Here is a 21,401-nt window from a genome sequence, read left to right as displayed (position 1 = left end):
TATATCCTTGGTCAAAGGTATGTTGAGGTAAGTAGGGATATTACTTTTGAAGAAGATATTGCTTTTAAGAAATCAAAAGGTTCTTTGGTTATTGATGAAGCTAATGACAATCAAGATATGAATATTGATGCTAACCTTGAGATTCAGAGGGAGCCTGTTGAACCTCCACCTCAAGAAGAACATAATGATCCTCCAGAGCCCATGAATCCTATTGACATTCCTAGTGACATTGTTGTTACCAAAAAGAGGCCACTTTGGGTAAGAAACACCATTCAAGAAGCCGAAAGATTTGCTGCTCCCAGTGGCACCTTCCGTGAAACCAAGAGACCTCAAGTATTCTCCAACTACGTTGCATTGATGTGCAATCTCATTGAATCCAAACCTTGCAATGTTGAAGAAGCCTTGAAGCATCATGCCTGGAAGCTTGCTATGGATGAAGAGTATCAGTCAATCATCAAGAATGATGTTTGGGATATTGTGCCCAGACCCAAAGGTAAATCTGTTGTTTCCTCTAAATGGTTATTTAAAATTAAACATAATGCTGATGGTAGTATTGAGAAATATAAGGCTAGATTTGTAGCTCGTGGTTTTTCTCAAAAGGAAGACATAGACTATGAAGAAACATTTGCTCCTGTTGCTAGATATACTTTTATTAGAACTATAATAGCTATTGCTGCTGCTAGAGGTTGGAAGCTACATCAGATGGATGTTAAGACTGCCTTCCTAAATGGTGTCATTGAGGAAGAGGTCTATATTGAACAACCTGAGGGTTATGAGATTCAGGATAGAATAACTCATGTGTGCAGGTTGAAGAAAGCTATGTATAGCCTCAAACAGGCTCCTCGTGCTTGGTATGAAAGAATTGATAAATACTTGTTAAGTTTAGGTTTTTGTAAAAATGATGCTGACTCTAACATCTACTTTAAGTTATCCAATGATGAAATGCTAATTCTAGTTTTGTATGTGGATGATTTATTTCTTACTGGTAAAGATGAACTTATCATTAGATGTAAGAAAGAACTAGCTTCAGAATTTGAAATGAAAGACTTAGGTCTAATGCATTATTTTCTAGGTTTAGAAGTATGGCAAAGATCTAATGAAATTTTTCTAAGTCAAGGAAAGTATACTATTGATATTTTGAAAAGATTTAGAATGATGGATTGTAAACCTATGTCTACCCCTATGGAATCTAACTTAAAGAAGTTAAGTGTTTCTGCAGCTAACTCTGATTTTGCAGATCCATCAGAGTACAGGCAGTTGATTGGATCATTGATGTATCTAGTTAACACTAGACCAGACATATGTTTTGCAGTGAATGCTCTCAGCCAGTTCATGAGCATGCCCAAACATGTCCATCTTGTTGCAGCCAAGCACATCCTAAGATACTTGCGAGGCACAGTTGGTTATGGGCTGAAGTATCCACTTAACACTTCAATAACCCTGGAAGGTTATTCAGATGCAGATTGGGCTGGAAGCGTCAAAGATAGGAAAAGCACTTCCGACATTTGTTTCAGCTTAGGATCCGCAATGATCTCTTGGGCTTGCAGAAAACAATCCTTAGTGGCATTGAGTACTGCTGAAGTTGAATATATTGCAGCAAGTGTAGCTTCTAGAGAAGCAGTGTGGCTTTGTAAGCTTCTTGCTGGGCTGTTTGGTCAGCCTTGGGATCCTACAGTTATTCATTGTGATAATCAGAGTTGTATCAAAATGTCTATCAATCCAGTGTTTCATGACAGGTCAAAACATGTGGAAACTCATTATCACTTCATTCGAGATATGGTACAAAGAGGCTCCATTTAGCTGAAGTATGTCAGCACTGATGAGCAGGTTGCAGATATTCTTACCAAGCCTATATCCAAAGTGAAGTTTGTGTACTTCAGGGACAGACTCGGTGTTTTGGAAAATGAAACCCTGATTGAGAGGGAGTCTCAACCTCAGTGATACATTGTGTTGTATCAAACCACCCTCTGCGGGCAATGTAAGGTGGTATTGTAATCTTCTCAAGGAGAAGAGTAATTGTTAACCATCCTCTGCGGGCAATGTAAGATGGTAGAAAAGATCCTCTCCACCCTCTGCGGGCAATGTAAGGTGGATCCAGTCTATGCTTGTGTGCGAGCTGGAAGATTATATTATGTAGTTCTTGTTGACGTGTTTTTTATGACGACGTCCAACACAGAATAAAGTTGCCCAACGGTCACTTCACTCTCTCTTGATCAAAGTACGATTGCATGCTGATATAGTAGGAGAATCAGACAACCAACTCCAAGGTTCCTTTTATGTTGCGGATGTGACTCAGTTGGCAGATGTGATTGCTGGTAATCCAAGGGGGCCTTACGTATGTCGAAGAAATTTGTTCAAGCTTAAGAATTTATTGATGCGGATGATTTGCAATGAAGCTCTAAGTTTTAGATTTTTTGGACTTTGAAATGTGGAGAAAGTAAATAGGAATAGGGTAGAGGGAAACTAAACTAAAGGTAATCTAATCCTAAGAACAAGGAGACGGGATAAACTTGTGCAAAATCCAACCGCGCTTCGCTTTGCCAGCAAAGCACAACTTACACGAAGGCGGTGCAATCTTCAGGGGGAGTGCTAAAGATTTTCAAATCGTCAAAAGAAACCATCAGATAGAACAATCTCTTCTAACAATCGAAGTTGAACATACACATATAACGAGGCTCAGACTAACTTTGCATGGTATGCAACAATCAGCTGCACACCAAAAGTATGAGCAAGAATTTGGCAACAAGTGATCTTATCAAATCCAGTTCATCTAATAGCATGAAAATAAATCTAATCTATGAAGAGAACGAGACCATGTGAGTTCCAAAACAACACAAGAACACACCAACAATTGAACAATGTATTAAGTGTTTGCTTCAAAAACTCTTAGCAACAATCTTTGACGATAGTCTCTCCCGATTACAAATGAGGGGGGTCACCCCCTTATATAGGCCTCAAGCCCAGATTACATGCAAAAACCTAATTAGGGCTTGCCCAAAAGATTCTCCACACATGATGCAACAAGGTGGGAATCTGCATTAAATAACCCACTATGCCCACTTACAATAAATTTAAAAGGGCCTAAAATAGCGCCCATGATGATGATCATGCCTGGAATATAACTGACGTTGTCATAAATACTCATCACTCTTCAAGCGACGGCGACATGCAAAAGAATCCGTCATAAAACCATTATGAGGGGGACCACATGCAAGAAGATTCCCTTATCCTGTGGTGGCATGCGTTGACCAGTCCCGCGCCTAGGCAATGTTCTCTTCAGCCATAAATACGCCATCATGGTTCAGTCAAAAGACTTTTGTCCAAAAACGGACGACCATTATCTCGTTCATTAATGGCGTAAGTAACGAACCTACCGATGACGGCTTCCAATTCTCCGATGGAGACACTTGGCACATTCTTGATGTTGAATTTCATCAAGGCAATCTCCTCTTCACTTCTGGAAAAGAAACTTTCCCAATCCGCCATAGCTTCCTGTGTTTTCTTCATCATACCGGAGAATGAAGAAACATTTGCAAAATGTTCCTTGGGAAACGAACCGACGAAGAAGAAATCATGCAATTGGGACTTCAAAGAATTTACTGTTATTCCCTCGTTGCTGAGTTTCCTTGAAAATAAAGCTTCCATGGCACTGAGGATTTCTTCCTGTATCCCTCTGATGGATTCTTTCAAGGTGACGGAATCAATGCTGAATTTATCAAGGGTGTTCTTCCCTGAACAGATGGCATAGAACCATCAGGGAAAGTCGTAGGCTTCATTCTCCTGGATTACTTTCCCGTCTACCAGTGTTTGCCTTGGAGTCCTCATCAGAGCCCTGAGTCGGGAAATGGTTAAGTCTTGGTAGACATCAACATCTTCCCATAGTCCTTCCGCCGTTTCCAACCTACTTAGGAGGGCTACGAACCTCGAATGGAGCTGAGCTAGATCTTCTACAAATTTCCCTGCCTTAGCATAAACATCCTCTACCCATTCTCGGGAATTCTATGCCATTGCCTTTGTAAGTTCTGCATCGTCAATTACTTCCTTAGGAAGGAAGGGAGGGGGAGTGGATGAAGGACCTGCTTCCCTGAGGGGTTTCTTGAAACTCCTGACATACTCGCATAGAAGTTCGTTTTCCTCCTTCAGCCGCTTACATTTTGCTTTTGTTTTCAGCAATTTCTCCTTCATGGCAAAGGAAGAATCGTCAAAATCTCCCATTACTTGACCGGTGGAAGCATGGCCAAGATCCACCTGTTTGATGACGTAATCTTCCTGCCTGATCTCACTCCTATCCCTATCCACAGTAGGTTCAGCAATGTGCAAGGTCTAGGCTCCGGATTCTTCCTTGACTACCTTGGAAAACTTCCGGGGGGCCTTCCTTTCCGGTGGCTGATCCATCCTCTTCAATAATTCTTCTAATTCCTGAGCAGGATTGGGCGCCCCTCTTGTTTCATTTCCCAATCTGCCTACCAACCAATCCAGCGCGGGTATGGAATGGCTGTACTCCCCTGCATGCTCCCGCTCTTGAGATTCCTCTTCCATTTCGCCAAGGATAGTCTCTATGAAATTATCTTGGCGAACTTCTTCCAGGCGCAGGGAAACCTCTTGCCTCTGACTTTTTGGCTGATGACGGCCCTGTGAAGCATTGATGCTGAGTATATCAGGTGCTGGAACGTTTCCTGGAAGTGGGCCTGCGGGATGTGGGAACATTTCTACTTCTTGTACGCTCGCGGAGCTGACTGGTGAATGTTCCCTTCTTGTCCTCGTTCTCTTTTGTGGAGGCTCCTCCTGCTGGGCTTCCTGCTGAACCTCGCGCGGGATTTCTTGTTGAGCATCCTTCGTCTTTGTTATCCTTGGCCTCTTTGGGGCACTTTTTCCTTTGTCTATCTGGGCCTCTTTTCCTGCCTGACCCTGTGAAGAGTCTTCGGTTGCCTTGCTATGAGAATCCAGATTTCCCATCAACTGGTATGTCAGAGGGACATGGTTTTCAACCAACTTTCTTGTCTGCCTGTCAATCCAGTGCTTAGTGAAATTTAGCACTGGCCTAGCCAAAATGTTCAAATCATCTACCTCAGGCTCTGACCAATCTGGCAACAGGATAGGTTGATCTTTTATCCTCTCGAATTCGGGTTGCATCAAATCTGAGTCTTCCTTTACCTGATCTGGCACCTGATGGATCTCACTTATTCTGATGGTATCGAGGGGCAGTCTGGAGTGCATTCTTCTCCGGACCTCAAAGTCATCCTCGACACCGGCCCAGTAATCCTCCAAGTGAAATCTGTGTATGAATTTGACACCAGCAACCTTCTTGATCTGGCAGTAAGGATCATATTGGGCCCTGGAAGTGTAAAATGGTAGTCGGTAGAATGCCAACTCGCCTGCTGCTGCACTTTCAACGGCCTCCAATCTTGGGCATATCTCCATGAAATCTCCTAAGACAACTGGAAATTCAATAGACTGCTTCTTCTTCTTCTTCTGCAGCTGATCGTAGGCAGTCAATTGCCTCATGAGCTCGAGCAGTATAAGCTTATCTGACGGATATCTAGGCAATTTGTAAGATTGGAAGGAGAAACCCTGTGTCCTGATGTAGGTGAACTTGGGGAACTGCAGGAATGCGGCGCCATACTTCTGGACCAAAGCACTTGCTTGCGGAGACAACCTCATGTGCAACTTATTTTGCATAAGTCGTGTCAGGTAGATGGTGAAGGTGTCATTCACCAACTTGTAAGAATTCACGTTGTGGAGATGCAGTTGAGGATAACATTCATGTACCTTTAGCTGAGCTGGCCCGCAACCCATGATTCGTCTTGCTGGCAGCCCATCGAATCCACCCCTTTGTGCCAGCATATAGAATAGGTAGGAACTCATGAAGAAGGACTGAGACCTTTTCTCTTGCAGGTTCTTCAATTGTTCGTGCAAGTAGTGGCTGATCAATCTAGCCCAGTCAATCAATGTATTAGAATTCATGATCTCGCCAATGTAGAACATCCAAGGCTCGAAGTTCACCGTGTGTGAGCATCCCATTACTCTGCTCAGCATTTTTATCATGTCCACATATTCTTGCTTGAACTCGAAGATTGTGAGAGTTTTGGGCATCTTGGAAACGTGTACTCTAGGTTTCAGCAACCATTGCTTGTTGATCAAATCAGCACACCTGGTGGGGCCTGCTTCATAGACTGCTGGGGCTCCACTGCTGGTCCTGTATGTCATGGAGTAATGTGAAGGGATTCTGAAGGCTTCACCAATCGCCTCTGGAGTCAATGTTGCCAGTACCTTGCCGTCTGGCGTTGAGATCGTCTTCCGCTCCAGATTGTAACGTGCTGCACATTCCAAGACTAGATCTGGGCATTGAATGGCGGGAGGAAAGCCAACTGCTGCAACTATTCCACTTCTCACAATCTTGACAGCTGTCGGAGATGGATTGTGTCCTGCAGTTCCGAACATTCTTATCTTGAATGCAGCCCAGTTGAACGTGCCGAAGTTGGTATCATTGATCTCTTCCCATCTTGAATTCAACCGAGAATGGGGGAGAAAACCCTTCGTCTCTGCTTTGATCATTGCTTGCCTGAAGATAGTAGCTATCCTACTAGGTTCCGCCATCCTGGGAATATTTCAAAATGATGAAATAGAGACTAAGTATAAAAAACTTTTTACTTCTTTACTCTTCCTTTCTTGAATCTCGCACGTGAAAAATGAAATGTTTTATCCAACTTCTATAGAATTCTCAAGAGGCATCAAATTAGTAACTGTATTTATGGCGTGTTATATTTTCCTTAGTTACTATGACATGCAAGGCAGTTTCCCATGCATGTGAGTTCGAATTTAGAACCTTCCTTAAATGCTGCCAGTCATGCGTCATGCTTTGGAAGATTCCTCCTGCTGTCTCGTTGATTCCGTACTTTCCAATTTTGGAGGGAGATTGCAGGATCTTTCTCAGGATTTGCTCAATTCCACTCTGACTTGTCATCTCCTGCCGTCGAAGGAACTTTCCCGGCCTTTTCTCCATATCCCTATTTTTTAGGAATCTTCCTAAATTTTAGGAGTCAGGTTCATTGGATGGGGAATTTTGTCCCAATTCGGAATCTATAAAAATTTCCATATTTGGCCGGGATTTGATGTCTAAAAATAGCATAATTGAAAATTCGCCCGAGGGGAATTTCTGCTTTTATTCTTCCTTGACTCCTTGGAATCCGTGCCTTCGGCAAAATTTCAAATTTTCTGTTTGGGTGAAATTTTACCATGCCAAGGATTCATGAATTTTCCACTTGTGAATGCCTTCATGATTTTAGCGCCCCAGACCTGACCTGGGCGCATTTTCACCCTGTCCATGGAGAGGCAGAAAATTGCACTTGTGAATGCCTCCTTGGTTTCAGCGCCCCAGGCCTGACTTGGGTGCATTTTTGCTTTGTCCATGGAGAGGCGGAAAATTGTGCCCGTGAATGACTTCTTGATTTTAGCGCCCTAGGCCTGACCTGGGCGCATTTTTGCTCTGTCCATGGAGAGGCGGAAAATTGTGCCTTTGAATGACTTTTTGATTTTAGCGCCCCACGCCTGACCTGGGCGCATTTTTGCTCTGTCCATGGAGAGGCGGAAAATTGTGCCTATGAATGACTTCTTGATTTTAGCGCCCCAAGCCTGACTTGGGCGCATTTTTGCCATGTCCGTGGAGAGGCGGAATTTCCTGATTGTGAACGACTTCCAGACTTAGAATATTTTGACCTTCCACTTCAAGGATGATTCTTCAGATTTAGCCATTTTAGACCCCTGCCTGTCTGCTTTCAACTTTCCAGATTTAGAAGTGATTGTGCATGTTGACTCTCCGTCGTCTGCTAGCCTAACCCTGCCACAAATAGACTTTCCTGAAATAGAAACTTTCCAAAATGTTAGAGTTAGAGCCCAAGATAGGGTGTAGGATGACTTACTAAAAATAGAAATTTACTAAAAATAGAAATTACTAAAAATAGTAAGTTTGATTTTTGGCAAAATGGCGACATTCTGGGACTCGAAAAAATCCCTAAAAAATAGGGACTTTCTAAAAATAGAAAGTTACTCCGTTTGGGCTCAAATTTTGCTGAGAGGTCCCCTGAAGGGTTCCGACTCCAGTCGTATGCTTAGTTTTTCCAAAACCCTAACAGGAACCCCTAAAATCTAGGACAGAAGGCAAAACCCTAGAAAAGGACAAAACAGGCCCTAGACCTCACAGAATTTGTTTGACAGAGAAGCAGATTAACCCCAACTGACTCCCAAACACCCGTAATGCGGAGAGATTGAAGAGATTGCCACTAACACACACAAAACGAAAGCCAAACGACCAAAAGGGCCTAAAAGCAAAGGGGGGTCCCTATCTGGGATGGGGTGATGTGTGATTAGGTCACAATAGTTCCATTATATGCTTGTGTGCAAGATGGAAGACTACAATATTCTGATTATGTAATCCATTCTTTGCTTGTGAGCAAGATGGAAGATTATGGTTATGTTTCTCTTCCCTAATTAAGAGGGAGTGTTGATTTTAATTAGGGATGGCAGATTCCAATTGCCTTGGGCAACATTGGAATCCGCCCAAGGGGGCCAGCCCCTTCTCCAACGTGTAGGGTTGGGCCCTATACCTCACGACATCTCTTAAAGACTCCATGCTACAACTCCACTCTACAGCTAACACGCCAACATGATAGGGCCAACCCTATCCCAATGCATTTCAAATTAAATAAATTAAAAGGTCTTTAATTTATAAGGCAAGCCAACATGATTAGGAGTATTGCTCCACATATAAATAAACATAAACTTCACATAATTATTCACTCATTTCATGTTCATGCGGAATACTCATGTCTGCCTTATGCGAATTGAAGGAGAAATATTACAGCGAAATACGTCTGCTATACCAGCGAATTACATCTGCCATTAAAGTGCGAAATTCATCCATAAGGAGAGTGAACTGAAGTGCTAAAGGCTGCAGACCAGCAAAGTGCAGGTTTCATGTGCAATATAATACAGACCTAGGGTTTAGATCTGACTACTGTTGGAAGTGTTAAAGGGAGCAGATTTGACAACTTGTTGCTTGTGAAAGTGCAGTCTTGTGAAAGACATTATCAGCCCTAAGTGCAATCACCTTCAAGTACTTGAGATAAGTGTTGTAATCTTCATATGAATATAATCCATAATCAGATCTAAGGATCTTTTCTGGCTGGGTTTTTCCTCCTAGGAGGTTTTCCCAGGGTAACCGTGTCTTGTTCTTATTTTGTTCATTTCTTGGTTATGCTTAAATCTGGAAAACTATAAATCTTTCATTTAATTAATTTAGTTAGCAATCAAATTCTGATTTTCTGAGTTTACATTAATCTGAAAGTGTTAAAATCAACACTAGTCATACCGAGCGAGGAGGCACAATCACGCCCACAACAAACTTCTAGGATCAGACCCTCTAGTTCTACCTCTCCCTTAGTTTTTACTAGAGTTGGGAAGAGGAAGATGTAATTGTATTGATTTATTTACTTTTAGTTCTACAAAAACTATTTACTATTTTGCTTCCAGCCATTAGCATTCCTCATGAGGATGCGATTTTGTACTCACTTTGCATTTAAATATATCTAGACTCAGCTTATTTATTTTGTGTTCTCATTTATTGACTCATGGGATGCATCTTCTCATTGAATTTTGCCAAAAAAATGCATTTCTAATTAAATTCAAGCAATTTTTTAAGTTGCCAAGTTTTTTTGTTGAGTAGTGGCCGAGTTTTTCCTGAGTTTTTTTTCAGGCCTTGGCAAGTTTTTGCTAATGGCAAGTAGTTCAACTATGCATTTTAATATATCTCAATATACATTTTTCATTCTTCTGGTGAAATATTATTTCCTCTCTTGTGAAGGTTTTCCATAGGTTGTGATTATTGGCCTCAATATGGTATTAGAGTAGGAGACTTGCATTTCTTTCCATTTTTGAGAGCCCTCACTAGAATAGTTGAGGTCCTGGGAAGATTGCAGATTGGCGATATATCTCTGTTGCCATTTCATTTTTCAGCTCCCAATCTACTACATATTTTCATTCTTAGTTTATTGGGTTTTATTAACCTCAGCATCATTGTTACTGCGATCTCATCTTGCTTGGGAGTATGCTCAGTGGTCCAAATGATATATATTTGGATCAAACCCTTTCTTGATTGCGATTTGCATGTATTACGGAGCTATACTAGTTAGGGTTTGCAGCGTTCAATTCTTGGTGGCAAGAGGCAGTGATACATTTTCTTTTGATGCTGTAATCCAATTTTGATTTGTGATAGCCGTATTCACCCTAGTGTGCCAACAAGAGTGCTTTGTTTGGTCAGCGATATATTACTCAATGATAGGTGCTTCGATTGGTTGCTCATTACCAGCGTTTAGTTACAAGTTTTTTTGATGCCTCGATGAATGTTTTGGCTTCATGTTGGCTAGCTTTGCACTTGCAGGGCACATCATTATTGTGGATCGGCTTCTGCAAATTTATTGGGTGACATCTCCATTTTGCTAGGCTGTAGTTTGTGTTTGCAAGAAGGGCGATTGCATTTTTTGGCTTCACCAATTTTCATTGGTCCCACATTTTATACAACCTGTGAGTTTATTGTGGGAGGTAAGTGGCTTATTGTTCGATTGCCTTTTTTTTTCATTTGGCACGATAGACTCGAGGCTTCTTGATCAAGATGTTTTTTGAATCATTGATAGTGGCATATCATTTGTGAGGAGTCTCATATTTGGTAGTTGGGCAGATCTTTGCTCTCCTTGCCTTGGCACGAGCTTTGTTTTTGCATACAAGCGACTCTCTTTGTCGATCGACCTTTGTTGTTGATACATCGAGCAGTGATTTGTGGCATTATTTGCCATTTCGTGGCTTCCTTGTCATCGAGCCTAGGCAGACTGTCAACAAATAACTCTCCTATGCATCATTGGATCGACCTCTATATCCTTGGATGGTCTAATTTATTTTGATGTCTCGGCAGTGAAATCAGCCTTCTTTCATGGTGTTTGGCTATTGGTTTTTGGCAGGGCACTTTGTAAGCTCGATATTTGATTGGTGTGATTGCTAATTGGCTAGCATCAAAAGTTTGTTCTTTCTTGTTTGATAGTAGTTTCCAGTGATCGACGCAAAGGCCACGTTGGATTTGGTGAAGGTGGCTATTATCTTCGTTTCCACGATTTGTTTGGTGTGTTGTAGCTTTGCTATTTCTTTGGACGGGCGCATTGCAGTGATTTGAGGGTCGTCTCATTATCTTTGCTATCTCTCTAAGTTTGCATTGATCAAGTATTTGTGTGCAGCCTCTGATTGGCTATTTTTTCATTTATTAAATTGGGCTTTATGAAATTCAAGTCTCGAGCAAATAATTCTTTTGGTGCGGATTAGGGTTTGGTTTCAGCATATGAAATTTGACGGTGGGCCTAGTTCGTAGGTTTGAGGTGGTTATTGGGACAAGCCATTTTGCACTTTATATTGTGTGCCACTCTCTTTATGCATCATGAGCATTGCTCACATATTAAATGGTTGGCCTCTTACGTGTGTAAGCTTGGACATGTGTGGTTTGATTGACTTGTTGAATGTGTGTGGAGATTTGGTGCTGCTGTTGACTTTGGTATATGCGGTTAGCAACTTGGTGATTGGTATTTGGTGGCATGGGTCACTCGCCACTGTTCGCCATCGTGTCCTAATTGGGCCATTTTTTTTTGCTTGGCTTAATCAGATTCAGTTTTTGTATATCAATCGAGGTTTATTGGTGTTTGAAATTTTATGCAAATTTCTATTTCGCCATTTTTGCATATCGTTATTTGGGAGTTTCTAGTATACGTGATGGCACTATCTTTGGTTTTTTGAAGAATTATTCACGGGGTTTTCATTTCATCCTTCTTTAATTATTTTTGAAGAGGGGGAACTACAAAAAATGGCGAGATGACATTATCACTCATCCTAGATGGCTTCACTTGTTGCCATATTTGTATAATTTAGTTCCTCTACCTAGCACACTTAGTAAGAGATTTGCGTGGAATTGCAAAAGGGATCATGTCCTAGGAGTCATTGGTATGCATTTAGATGATGAAATTTTGGAGTCTAATGTTGATTTTGAGTGTTCTCATGCTCTTTGGACTCACATTTGGGAGATATATGGAGATTATGATTCTTAGCCATTCCCAAATGATCCTCTTTCAGAGAAGATACCCTATGATTGCAATACTATTAGGGAATTTGATACCTTGTAGTATTTTGAGACTTAGATGAGGATGAGGTTGCTTTTGAGGTTCCTAATTCTTCTTTCGAGATAGTTGATCCGCCTTCACTTCTATTGACTCCTTATCCAAAGTCATTTGTGACTTCCATTGTTCATAATCAGTTGGAACATCACTGTCTTTCAGACTTGGCTAAAGGACACATTGTCAGTGATTCATTGCACGAGGTATCTATTTGTTTTTCTAACTGGGATTCCTATTTGACAAACATTGATTCATTGTTTGTGGAGTCTTGCATTTCAGATTTGGAGGACATGTTTGAGGGGTTATCTCTCCTCTTTGATAGCAGTCTTTGCATTTTTGTTGTCACATCATATTCGTCTTTGGAGCTTGTTCTATATCAGTTTCCACATAGTTTTAGTTTGTCACCATCTTGTTTGATTGGGCATGTACCTGATTTGATTGTGGCATCATCATCTTTCATGGACAAGGAGACACATGAGTAGTTTTTAGAGATATCATCATACATTTGGATTCCACTTCCTACCAATTCCTATCCAGAATGGGAAGCATACTTGCATCTATACACAATTTTGTTTTTTCCTAAGGGCAGACAAGTTTTTTGTAAGCGTTGGATCTTGTTTTGTCTTCAAACACTTACGATTTTTGAAGCGATTATTCATTATGGGGAGGCTATCCAGTCTCTCTTTTTCCCTCTTATGGGTGGGCTATTGTTGTTTTTTCGTGATGGATGTATTCTTGGGGGGTATTGGTGTTGAGACCTCCATATATCACTTCATTCCTCACTTGTACATGATTTGCATATCTCTTTTTTGGAGAGGAGATTTGTCCCATAGGGTTTTCTACTTTTCTTTGTTTCTGAGAGATTAGTTGCATGATTAGTTGTGCATGGATACCTAACATGGCCTAGTAGTTGGGACCCATATTGCATCATCATTTGCATAATATTTCTTTTCCCTAAGTTGCACTGAAGGGGGGGTGTTGGAGTAAATGTATTTTATATTTAAGGTTGCTTAAGTCCAACTTAGGCATTTAGCATTTTTAGGCATCTATATTTCGTTGTCATTTTCCCTTGCATAAATATTTGTAGCTGAGTTGGCCGTGGTTGGTTTCTACCTACCCTACCTACTCTCGCATGCTATTGGGAAACATGTCCTTTCTTGTTCTCTCACCTCTTTTTCTCTTGCCTATATAAGAAGGCTTTTGTACACATTGTAATATATCTCAATATACATTTTTCATTCTTTTGGTGAAATATTATTTCCCTTTTTGTGAAAGTTTTCCGCAGGTCGTGATCCTTGGCTCCAACAATTATTCTTGTATTTTCTACTTAAATCTTCTTTTTCATTAACACTATAAGTGGCTCCTACCAGCTGCTGTATTCACATCTCTTCTAATAAATAAATGTTTTCAATGATAAAAGAAATTGAACTATTGTTGGTTAAGAGTGGCCTCCTTCCCTAAAAGTCCATGGTTAAGTGGGTTGTAAGTAAAAAAGGCTCTCTTTTCTGAGTAACTTAGGTTCACTTTGTTAGTGTGTGTTTTTATTTTTCTAGTGGATATTTATTTTTCTGTTACTAGGTTTTTTACACTTTTTAATTAAACTCGTTTAGGTTAATAAAGTGAGTGTTACCAAATTTTCGCTACAGCTAAATTTGGCGGCTTGTTACAGGCCTTACACATTGCAATTGAAGAAAGGTACACAATTTTTTTTTACAAGTTTCTTCATTTTGCACATTCTGATTTAAAAGTCAAAGTTGTTTCACATATGCAAATATTCCAAAGAGATAATAGCAAAAGATTGCATAGAGATAGCTTTTATATTACATGAAATGTGTAAGGTGTCCCACACAAGCCATGGGAATAGCTGAACCAGCATATAACATATGAAATGTACTATATTGCTGAATAAAAGAAGAAGAGAATAGATAGGGTAACATAGCCATCATTGCCTGATACTAAGTCTTCAGGGGGTCTTCAAAGTTGTCATCTTCTCTAGATCTTGATCTTCAAATAAACCTGCAAATGATGAGAGAGATGTTAGAGCTCTGGTTATGAGACCTTATTTGTTCTACAAACAGAATATTGTACATCACATATGCCATAGTGATCAAGCAGATACCATGTTTTATCTAACATGTTTGTTTCATGTGTAGAAGCAGAGATTAAATAGTATATTAGTGTTTTATCATTTATGCATGTGGGGTTAAATGAGGCCCCCACAAGGGTTGAGCTCAGCATGCTAACGTGTCAATAAGGCTTCAGAGAACAGAAACTTGTCACCCACAACAGTGAACTCTCGAGGTCACTGTTATAAATGACACTTCAGTGTCCAATGGACCATACTGGCAGGCTAAAAGGGTGGACAACACTAATGAGGTCTCAGAATGATCATGTTGTCTTAGTTTTTGTGCAATAAACAGAGTATCAGAAGCATCTATGTGACTGTCATACAGTCAGTGAATGAGTGGCAGAGCATCATGAGATCAGTCACTAAATATCAAGACAGTCACAATGTCAATCACAGTGATGTGTATCACAGAGAGAAAAGCCTTATTTATGAAAGATAAAAGGTTTGCTTTACAGTTCACAGTAAGATTAAATCTCAAGAGGTGATAATACTCAGTTTCAGGATGCAGCATGTACAAAAGGTTTCAACAGTGGACTGCATAAGCAACCTTAGTGTCAACCATAAAAATAGCAAGAAGGGCTACCAAAGTCAAAGATATAATGATAAAAGACCTCAGATGTCAAAAGATGGACAACAAAGTGCTACCCACTGTCATGAGCATTTGAGAATGAATATCAAAGTTTTAGTGCATTCATTAATATATCAAAGGTATTTATCAAACAGATGCACTCAAACAGTGATTAAAAGAAGGAAAGTCAGTATGAATCAAAGGGGCACATAAAAGTAGTCATCTTCATCAGGACAGTAGATGTAAGAGCACATTATGATCACCATGAAATACCACACAAGGTCATACTAGCATAGAAGATCACAAAGTGGCAAAATAGAATGACAGCATTAGCAGACCTTGTAAGGATTTGACAGTAAGAGTGGTTTCCATCAGCAACATAATGATCAAAAAATCTTCGAAGATTAATGAGCCATATCAAATATCATCCTTATTGTTAAGGAGTGGCCACAAAGTCATGAATGACAATAGTTATCAAACAACATGATAATTAAGTTCAGAGCAGCAATGAAATGGCATCACAATTATGAGATACAGCAAAAACCATCAATCACTGTCAAATACAGTAACAAGAGCAATCACCATAAAGGCACAAAGGTATACAAAGTATCCACTGTCTCAGAACAGTGAGAATTGAGCACTCATCATTCATTAATAGCAGCAAAAGACAGAAAGAGTGATGATCATCCTTGCCCAAGGTTTTCTAGGTTACAGGTACAACACTGTCAAAAGGTGTTGTCCATGACAATTAAAACATCACAGAGCAGCTGACAGTCAAAGAATTTTGAGGCCAACCATCTGCAAAACAGTAAAAAGGGTATATTATATACAGTAAGTTTTATTACTAGGCAATGATACTACCATATTTTGAATAGCCACATCATGGCCAATAACAGTGAACAGTCTTTTATAAAAGTACAGTGAAAGACTTGCACCAAAAGGCCTTATACCAGTATTGAGGAAGCAATGATTCATTTTGTTAGATGCAATCACTAGAAGGCACATGAAAGATAGTCATTTGTGAGTTTGTAACTGTAGAAGATCATACAAACACAGCCATTAAGGTCATCTCAAACCTGTAGAATCATTCAGTCACCACACAAGACAAGGACAGTTACAAAGATTTTTAACAGTCATGCCATAACATCAGTTATTACAACCACAAGATAGCCATGCAATCATCAAAACAGAGAGTTGCAACATAACAGAACAGCCCTTAGCATGATAGCACAGTGAGCCACAATGAGAATACTAACATCAAGACTGTGAGGAAGTAGTCTCAATGATCATACACAACCAACACAAGCAGTCATGATGAAGGGAAAAGCATTGAGATAAATCAATAGTGAACTTGCAAAGATCATTATTGTGAGAAAATCATAGTTTGAACAGTGTATTACAGGTAAAGGGCAGCCATATTCTACTTGGTGAATATGAATACTTGTCAGTCATCCCAAAAATAACATCTTCACAGTGAATTCCAAAGCTTTATGACAGTTATGCCTCTTATAGACACTCAAATCAGCTAGAGCACATCAAACACATAAAGAGTAATGTTCAAGGTTAATGCTTACTACACAAGACTCCTTGCAGAATTTTATAATGTCAAATGGAAAGCATAGAGCTGTTTCCAAGCCATAACAGGACTTGCCACAGTCTAGAAGATTCACCTTCAAATCTTAAGGGACATAATGAGCCGTCCTCAATCCATTAAGGAATGCAAGGAGTATAAAGCAGTCCACATTGAAATGACAGTTCACTGTCATAAATAGCAGCCTTTCAATGATTTTGCTTTGAACAATAGAGAACTCAGAGCATTAGGCTGCAACAATACAAAAGTGGCAGGTCTGAGATCAATGCAACTCCCATAACTAAGCACACAGATTCCAGAAATAAGCAGTCACTTTAACAGCCAACAAGAATATCCATAACAGTCATGCACAGATTTAAGAGTGTAGATGCAATTATGAAAAGCAGTAAATACATAAAGAACAGATCAGAGAAACGACAGTGGTATTTTTGACATAAATAAGAGCAGTCCTTTATCAAGGTTTTACAGTCACAGTAAAAAGGGAATCTTAAACCATTAACACTTGCTAAGCAGTCCCTCATAAATAGTCGAGGCATAACAATGACCACAAAAAGGCCATCTTAGCAGTATCAAGTACAAAGAGCTACCAAAGGAAGTAATGTAATATAACTATCCATAATAGTAAGCAGGGTTAAAAGCAGCTGTCATCACATGAATTAACAGTCACTCATATGGGCCCGACACAGAAAATCCCTACCATCAAAAGAAATCTAAAGGATGATATCACGAATTCAAGGGGTTCTTAAGCAATTTAGAATGAAGTCATGATTGAGAGGCAAATGATAAAGCTACTATTACTGTCATACAGTCCTAGTGTGCAGTCCTTAGATAGCCTCATGAGTCACAGCAGTAACAGTGCAGAAGCCCTAATCACAGTTCAACAAACTATAGCCGTGCACAATGAACAACAGAAAAATACAGCCACGAAGACACTATTAGGGCAGTGACAAAATGACAAAGACATGCATAGACAGTGATATAAAGACAGAGATACCATATGATTAGTCATTTTTGACAGTCATGACTGAATTTTATTATAATGACAACCGTTAATGATGGTCAAATCAGTCTTCAAGTATAATTAGTGCAGCCAAAGCATAGGTTTCAGTCCATGGAACTGTGGATCAAACCCTAGATTCGTGATTAAAGTTCTCCCACAGAGTGTTTCACTGTTACAAACATCAAAGTCAGAGGCTAAAGTTTATTAGTAATACAGGTTAGACAGCCTAAGCTCAGTATGCAGTAGTCTCATCATAAGAACGAAGTCCAAACAGTGCAAGGCAGTCTTGTGACTGTTTATAACAGCAATCAAAAGGACTTGTGCAGAAAATGACCATCATGGCGGTCACATAACACACAAAGATATTTATATTAAAAAAAGTCCTAGTTGTATGCATGACAAAAGGCAAAGATCCTGCGAATGGCAGCATGAAGGAAAAGGCATAAGACTACATACCACGCGGCCAAAGAACATCTTCAAACTGAAAAGTCCAGCTCAAGCCTCAGAGCCTTCAAGTCCAGCTTGAGCAGAATACATGCATAATGGCGGCCCACATCAGGTTTCTCTCCAAAAGAATGAAAAAAGAATGAAGGCTATGATTAGGGTTTTCTCAACCTATTCACGCATTAATCCGAATATTCATGAGGGTTATTTTAAACATTCTTTTAAAATAAATCATTTCTTATTGTTTGCTCCGAGGTATTGACTTTAAGTCAATAAACCTTGTGAGCTGCATGTAACCCTTGTGCTATAAAAGGGTTCAATATATCATAAAGCGTGATGCCTTTATATTTTGCATGTTATAAATAATTTAAAATAATATTATTAAAACAATTTTATTAATTGTTTTTAATAATGTTATTTTAAATTTTTTAAAGAAGGCAATCACTTTGCATGTAATCATATCATATCATTAATAATTTTAATTTAACATTAATTAAAACAATTTTATTAATTGTTCCTAATAATTGTTAAATTAAAATTATTTATAAGTGCACTTGAAAAGATTAAGGCATATATATTGTGCATGCAACATGCAGTAAGGTTTAAAGACTTACTTGATCTTTAAGATCATGCAATTATCAATGCCTAAAAATGGGGTTTTTAGAGCCAAACATAGCAGTTCAACATCAACAGAGTTTCACTTGCATGCCCCTTTTTAAGGAGCTATTTTGGCTCACCAACAGTCATTTTTGGGAAAGTTTTGCATGCTTTTATGCATGCTTTTTGAGCAATTTCGACTAGCAGGGTTCACATGGAGATTATTGAAGATTGATTGTAAAATAAAGCTAAATATAGAGCCAGCTATATTTAGCTCTTTTTTTTTTTTTTTCTTTTCTTTTCTTTCTTAGGACTGTTTTCTATAAAGTCCCTTCTTTTCTTCTATTTTTGGCAGTTCTTTCTCTCCTCGGCATGATTGTAGACTGTTTTAGGCCCTTTCATGCTCAAGGATAACATTGTAGCTCATATTTTGAATTTGTAGCAGCAACAACTCCTTCATTTTTCAATAAAATAGCAGCAAATTTCCTTCTCAATACTTCTTGTCTGGTGTTGAATGAAAGATATTGATGATTTTTCTGTGATTCATTCTTCAAATCCTCTAATGTTGTGTCTTTCAATTAGTATTAATTCAAGAGGATGCATGGTTAATGTAGGTTATAGATTGTGTAATCTGATTTTGATGGGTTTGTAGTTGGGAAGACAATTTATTTTCCTTCAGGCAAGCTTTCTAATTAGGCCCTTTCTAGGAAATATTTATGTATTCGCATGTTCAGTTGAGTTGTGAAGTATTCAGGGTTATTTGTTGAAGGTTTTGTGAGTTAAGCAGTTGCAAATCTTAGAAAAAATATTTGGTGCATCACTTCGTAGGATAGGTTTTTTAATTACATGCATTCATCCTATCCCTTTTCCCATCAAGAGTTATTTGCAGGAGATTCATCATATAGGAAGTCGGCCTATAATCCGGAGATCTACTTTCATGATAGGCATACCCACAGGCCTGAAAGTATTCCCATGTTTCACAAGATTGTTGGGTTTCATACTTAGCATTTCAAGCGCAATCCTTTGTGACAATGATGAGTATTAGTGTGAGTGGTGTGAGGTGTTGACATCTTCTATGGGAGTTATATTTACTTTTTTTGGACACTTTTAGTGTACTCTCCCTATTGGTTGTATTTGCTACATCCCCTCTCTCAATTATCTATATATATTTACTCAGCTTGTATTTGTGTCTTTTAATTTGATATTGTTATTATTTCCTAATGCTACTTTGTTTCTTGAGCATTTGTATTATTCTCTTGGAGCTTAACTCTATAATACTATTTTGATTTTTAAAATCATCTATATTTATAGTTCAATAGTTTCTACTCTTTGCACTAGATCTTGGTTTATCGTCTGGTTTGCAAATTCCAACATGCTATTAGAGCCTTTGGTGCTAGGATAGATCTAGTTTTCATATTTGAAAGATTCAAGGGATGGGGATAATCAATGGGGATAATCAATTTTCTTTTAGGTTTCCTAAACATCTAATGTGCTATTTCGTTGCATCTTTAGATGATTTGGAGAGTTTGATAGAATTTTTAATCTCTATTATTTGCGCTTCTATTTTTTGAAATTTGGGTGATTGCAGCTTTTTAGAAATCCTAATAGCATTTTCAGTTGTTCCATGGTGTTCAAAAGGCTCAACAAAATCAAGACTTTCTTTTGTTTCGTCAAAATTGGAGATTGGGAAGTTTGTTTGCAAATGAGAATTTGAACGGTATATCAATCATGCTTCTTGTTTCTAGGATATTTTGAGTCTAAATAGACCCTACCATTGTGTTCAAAAGGCTCCAAAGTCCTTATTTTCATATAAAATTTGTCTTGTGCAGGGCGTTTATGAGACAATTATCTTTTGGAGGAGGGTGTTCAACTTTTTTTATAGGGAATAGGCTGATAGCTAGTAGTTAGCGTAGTGGTTAGGCCAATTGTTAGCAACTAGTGCTGTTAACTACAAATTGTTGCAGCCAACAACAGTTAGCATTACCAATTGTCAATTGTTGCCATTTGTAAGTAGTCCCACTGTTGCTTCGTTCAATCCTTTGCAGCCCTTGTGATTGTTTCACCTCCTTGACCACCTCCTTGCTAGTTAGCCCTTTAGCCACTAGGTTGCCATTGAATCATTGTTGCTACTAGTGACACCACCTTTTAGCTACTGAAGTGTCGCTCACTAGCCACCAGCTAGCTTTTGCTCCTCTCTATCGTGCTTCTACGATTTTCTTAGCCACATCAAGTCTTTTAGAAATTGAAGCTTTTTTTAGAATCTGCTACGCAATTTCCATTTTGATACTTTCAAGGGCCATAACATGTGCATGTAGATTTATTTTGGGTCCTATTTTTTTAGAGGGTATTTTTCTGTGTACTATGTATTGATGCTCTCAAATTGATCTTATATTGTACTAGAATCTAGTTTTAGTATTTGGACATTTTTGGGCCCTACAAGAGTTCGAAAATTTGATACTCACATTGTAAATCACATTAATCATAAAGCGCCACACATTGATACTTAAGATCAATGACATCAAGGATTGGTTTTTAGCCATTGGTTGGAAGATGGAAGAAGAGGACATGTTGGTTATTGTCGCACCTATATTTTTGCGTCATTTCCAGTGCAAAGTGATCCTCACTTTGGTTGCAAAACCAAGGCTTTATTTCTCCACCTCATTTCTTATCATGTATAACTGATTTGAGAAATCTTCATGGGTTTGTGATGCTTAGAAGGCATCTTTAGTCATTGTACTCATACCCTTCATTTTGTCCTAAGTACCCAAGTTGAAAAGCCAAGAATTTGTCTAATTGTGAGGGTTGCCAAGGTTCCCTTCTTGTAGAATGCTCAATTGGGTATCTCCATTTTAAGTTTGAAGGATATTGGG

At 39.1% G+C, this 21,401-nt stretch overlaps 1 protein-coding gene across 3 annotated transcripts in view; it reads left to right on the top strand.

Moving 5' to 3' along the window:
• Nucleotides 1-21,401, top strand: part of LOC131076211 (uncharacterized) — a 104,156-nt gene that overhangs the window by 6,208 nt on the left and 76,547 nt on the right. Inside the window, exon 2 of one of the 3 annotated variants that reach the window (XM_058013275.2) lies at nucleotides 13,850-13,898. The exons of 1 other annotated variant lie outside the window; for it this stretch is intronic. In XM_058013275.2, the coding sequence (XP_057869258.1) occupies nucleotides 13,850-13,898 (49 nt within the window). Of the gene's footprint in view, nucleotides 1-13,813; nucleotides 13,899-21,401 lie in introns of all 3 variants that reach the window. One more of the 3 variants, XM_059217078.1, reaches the window with a different exon arrangement.

This window comes from Cryptomeria japonica, chromosome 3, assembly GCF_030272615.1.
Source record: "Cryptomeria japonica chromosome 3, Sugi_1.0, whole genome shotgun sequence".
Lineage (NCBI taxonomy): Eukaryota > Viridiplantae > Streptophyta > Pinopsida > Cupressales > Cupressaceae > Cryptomeria > Cryptomeria japonica.
The sequence above is the reverse complement of the archived record's forward strand: the minus strand, read 5'-3'. Positions and strand labels throughout refer to the sequence as shown.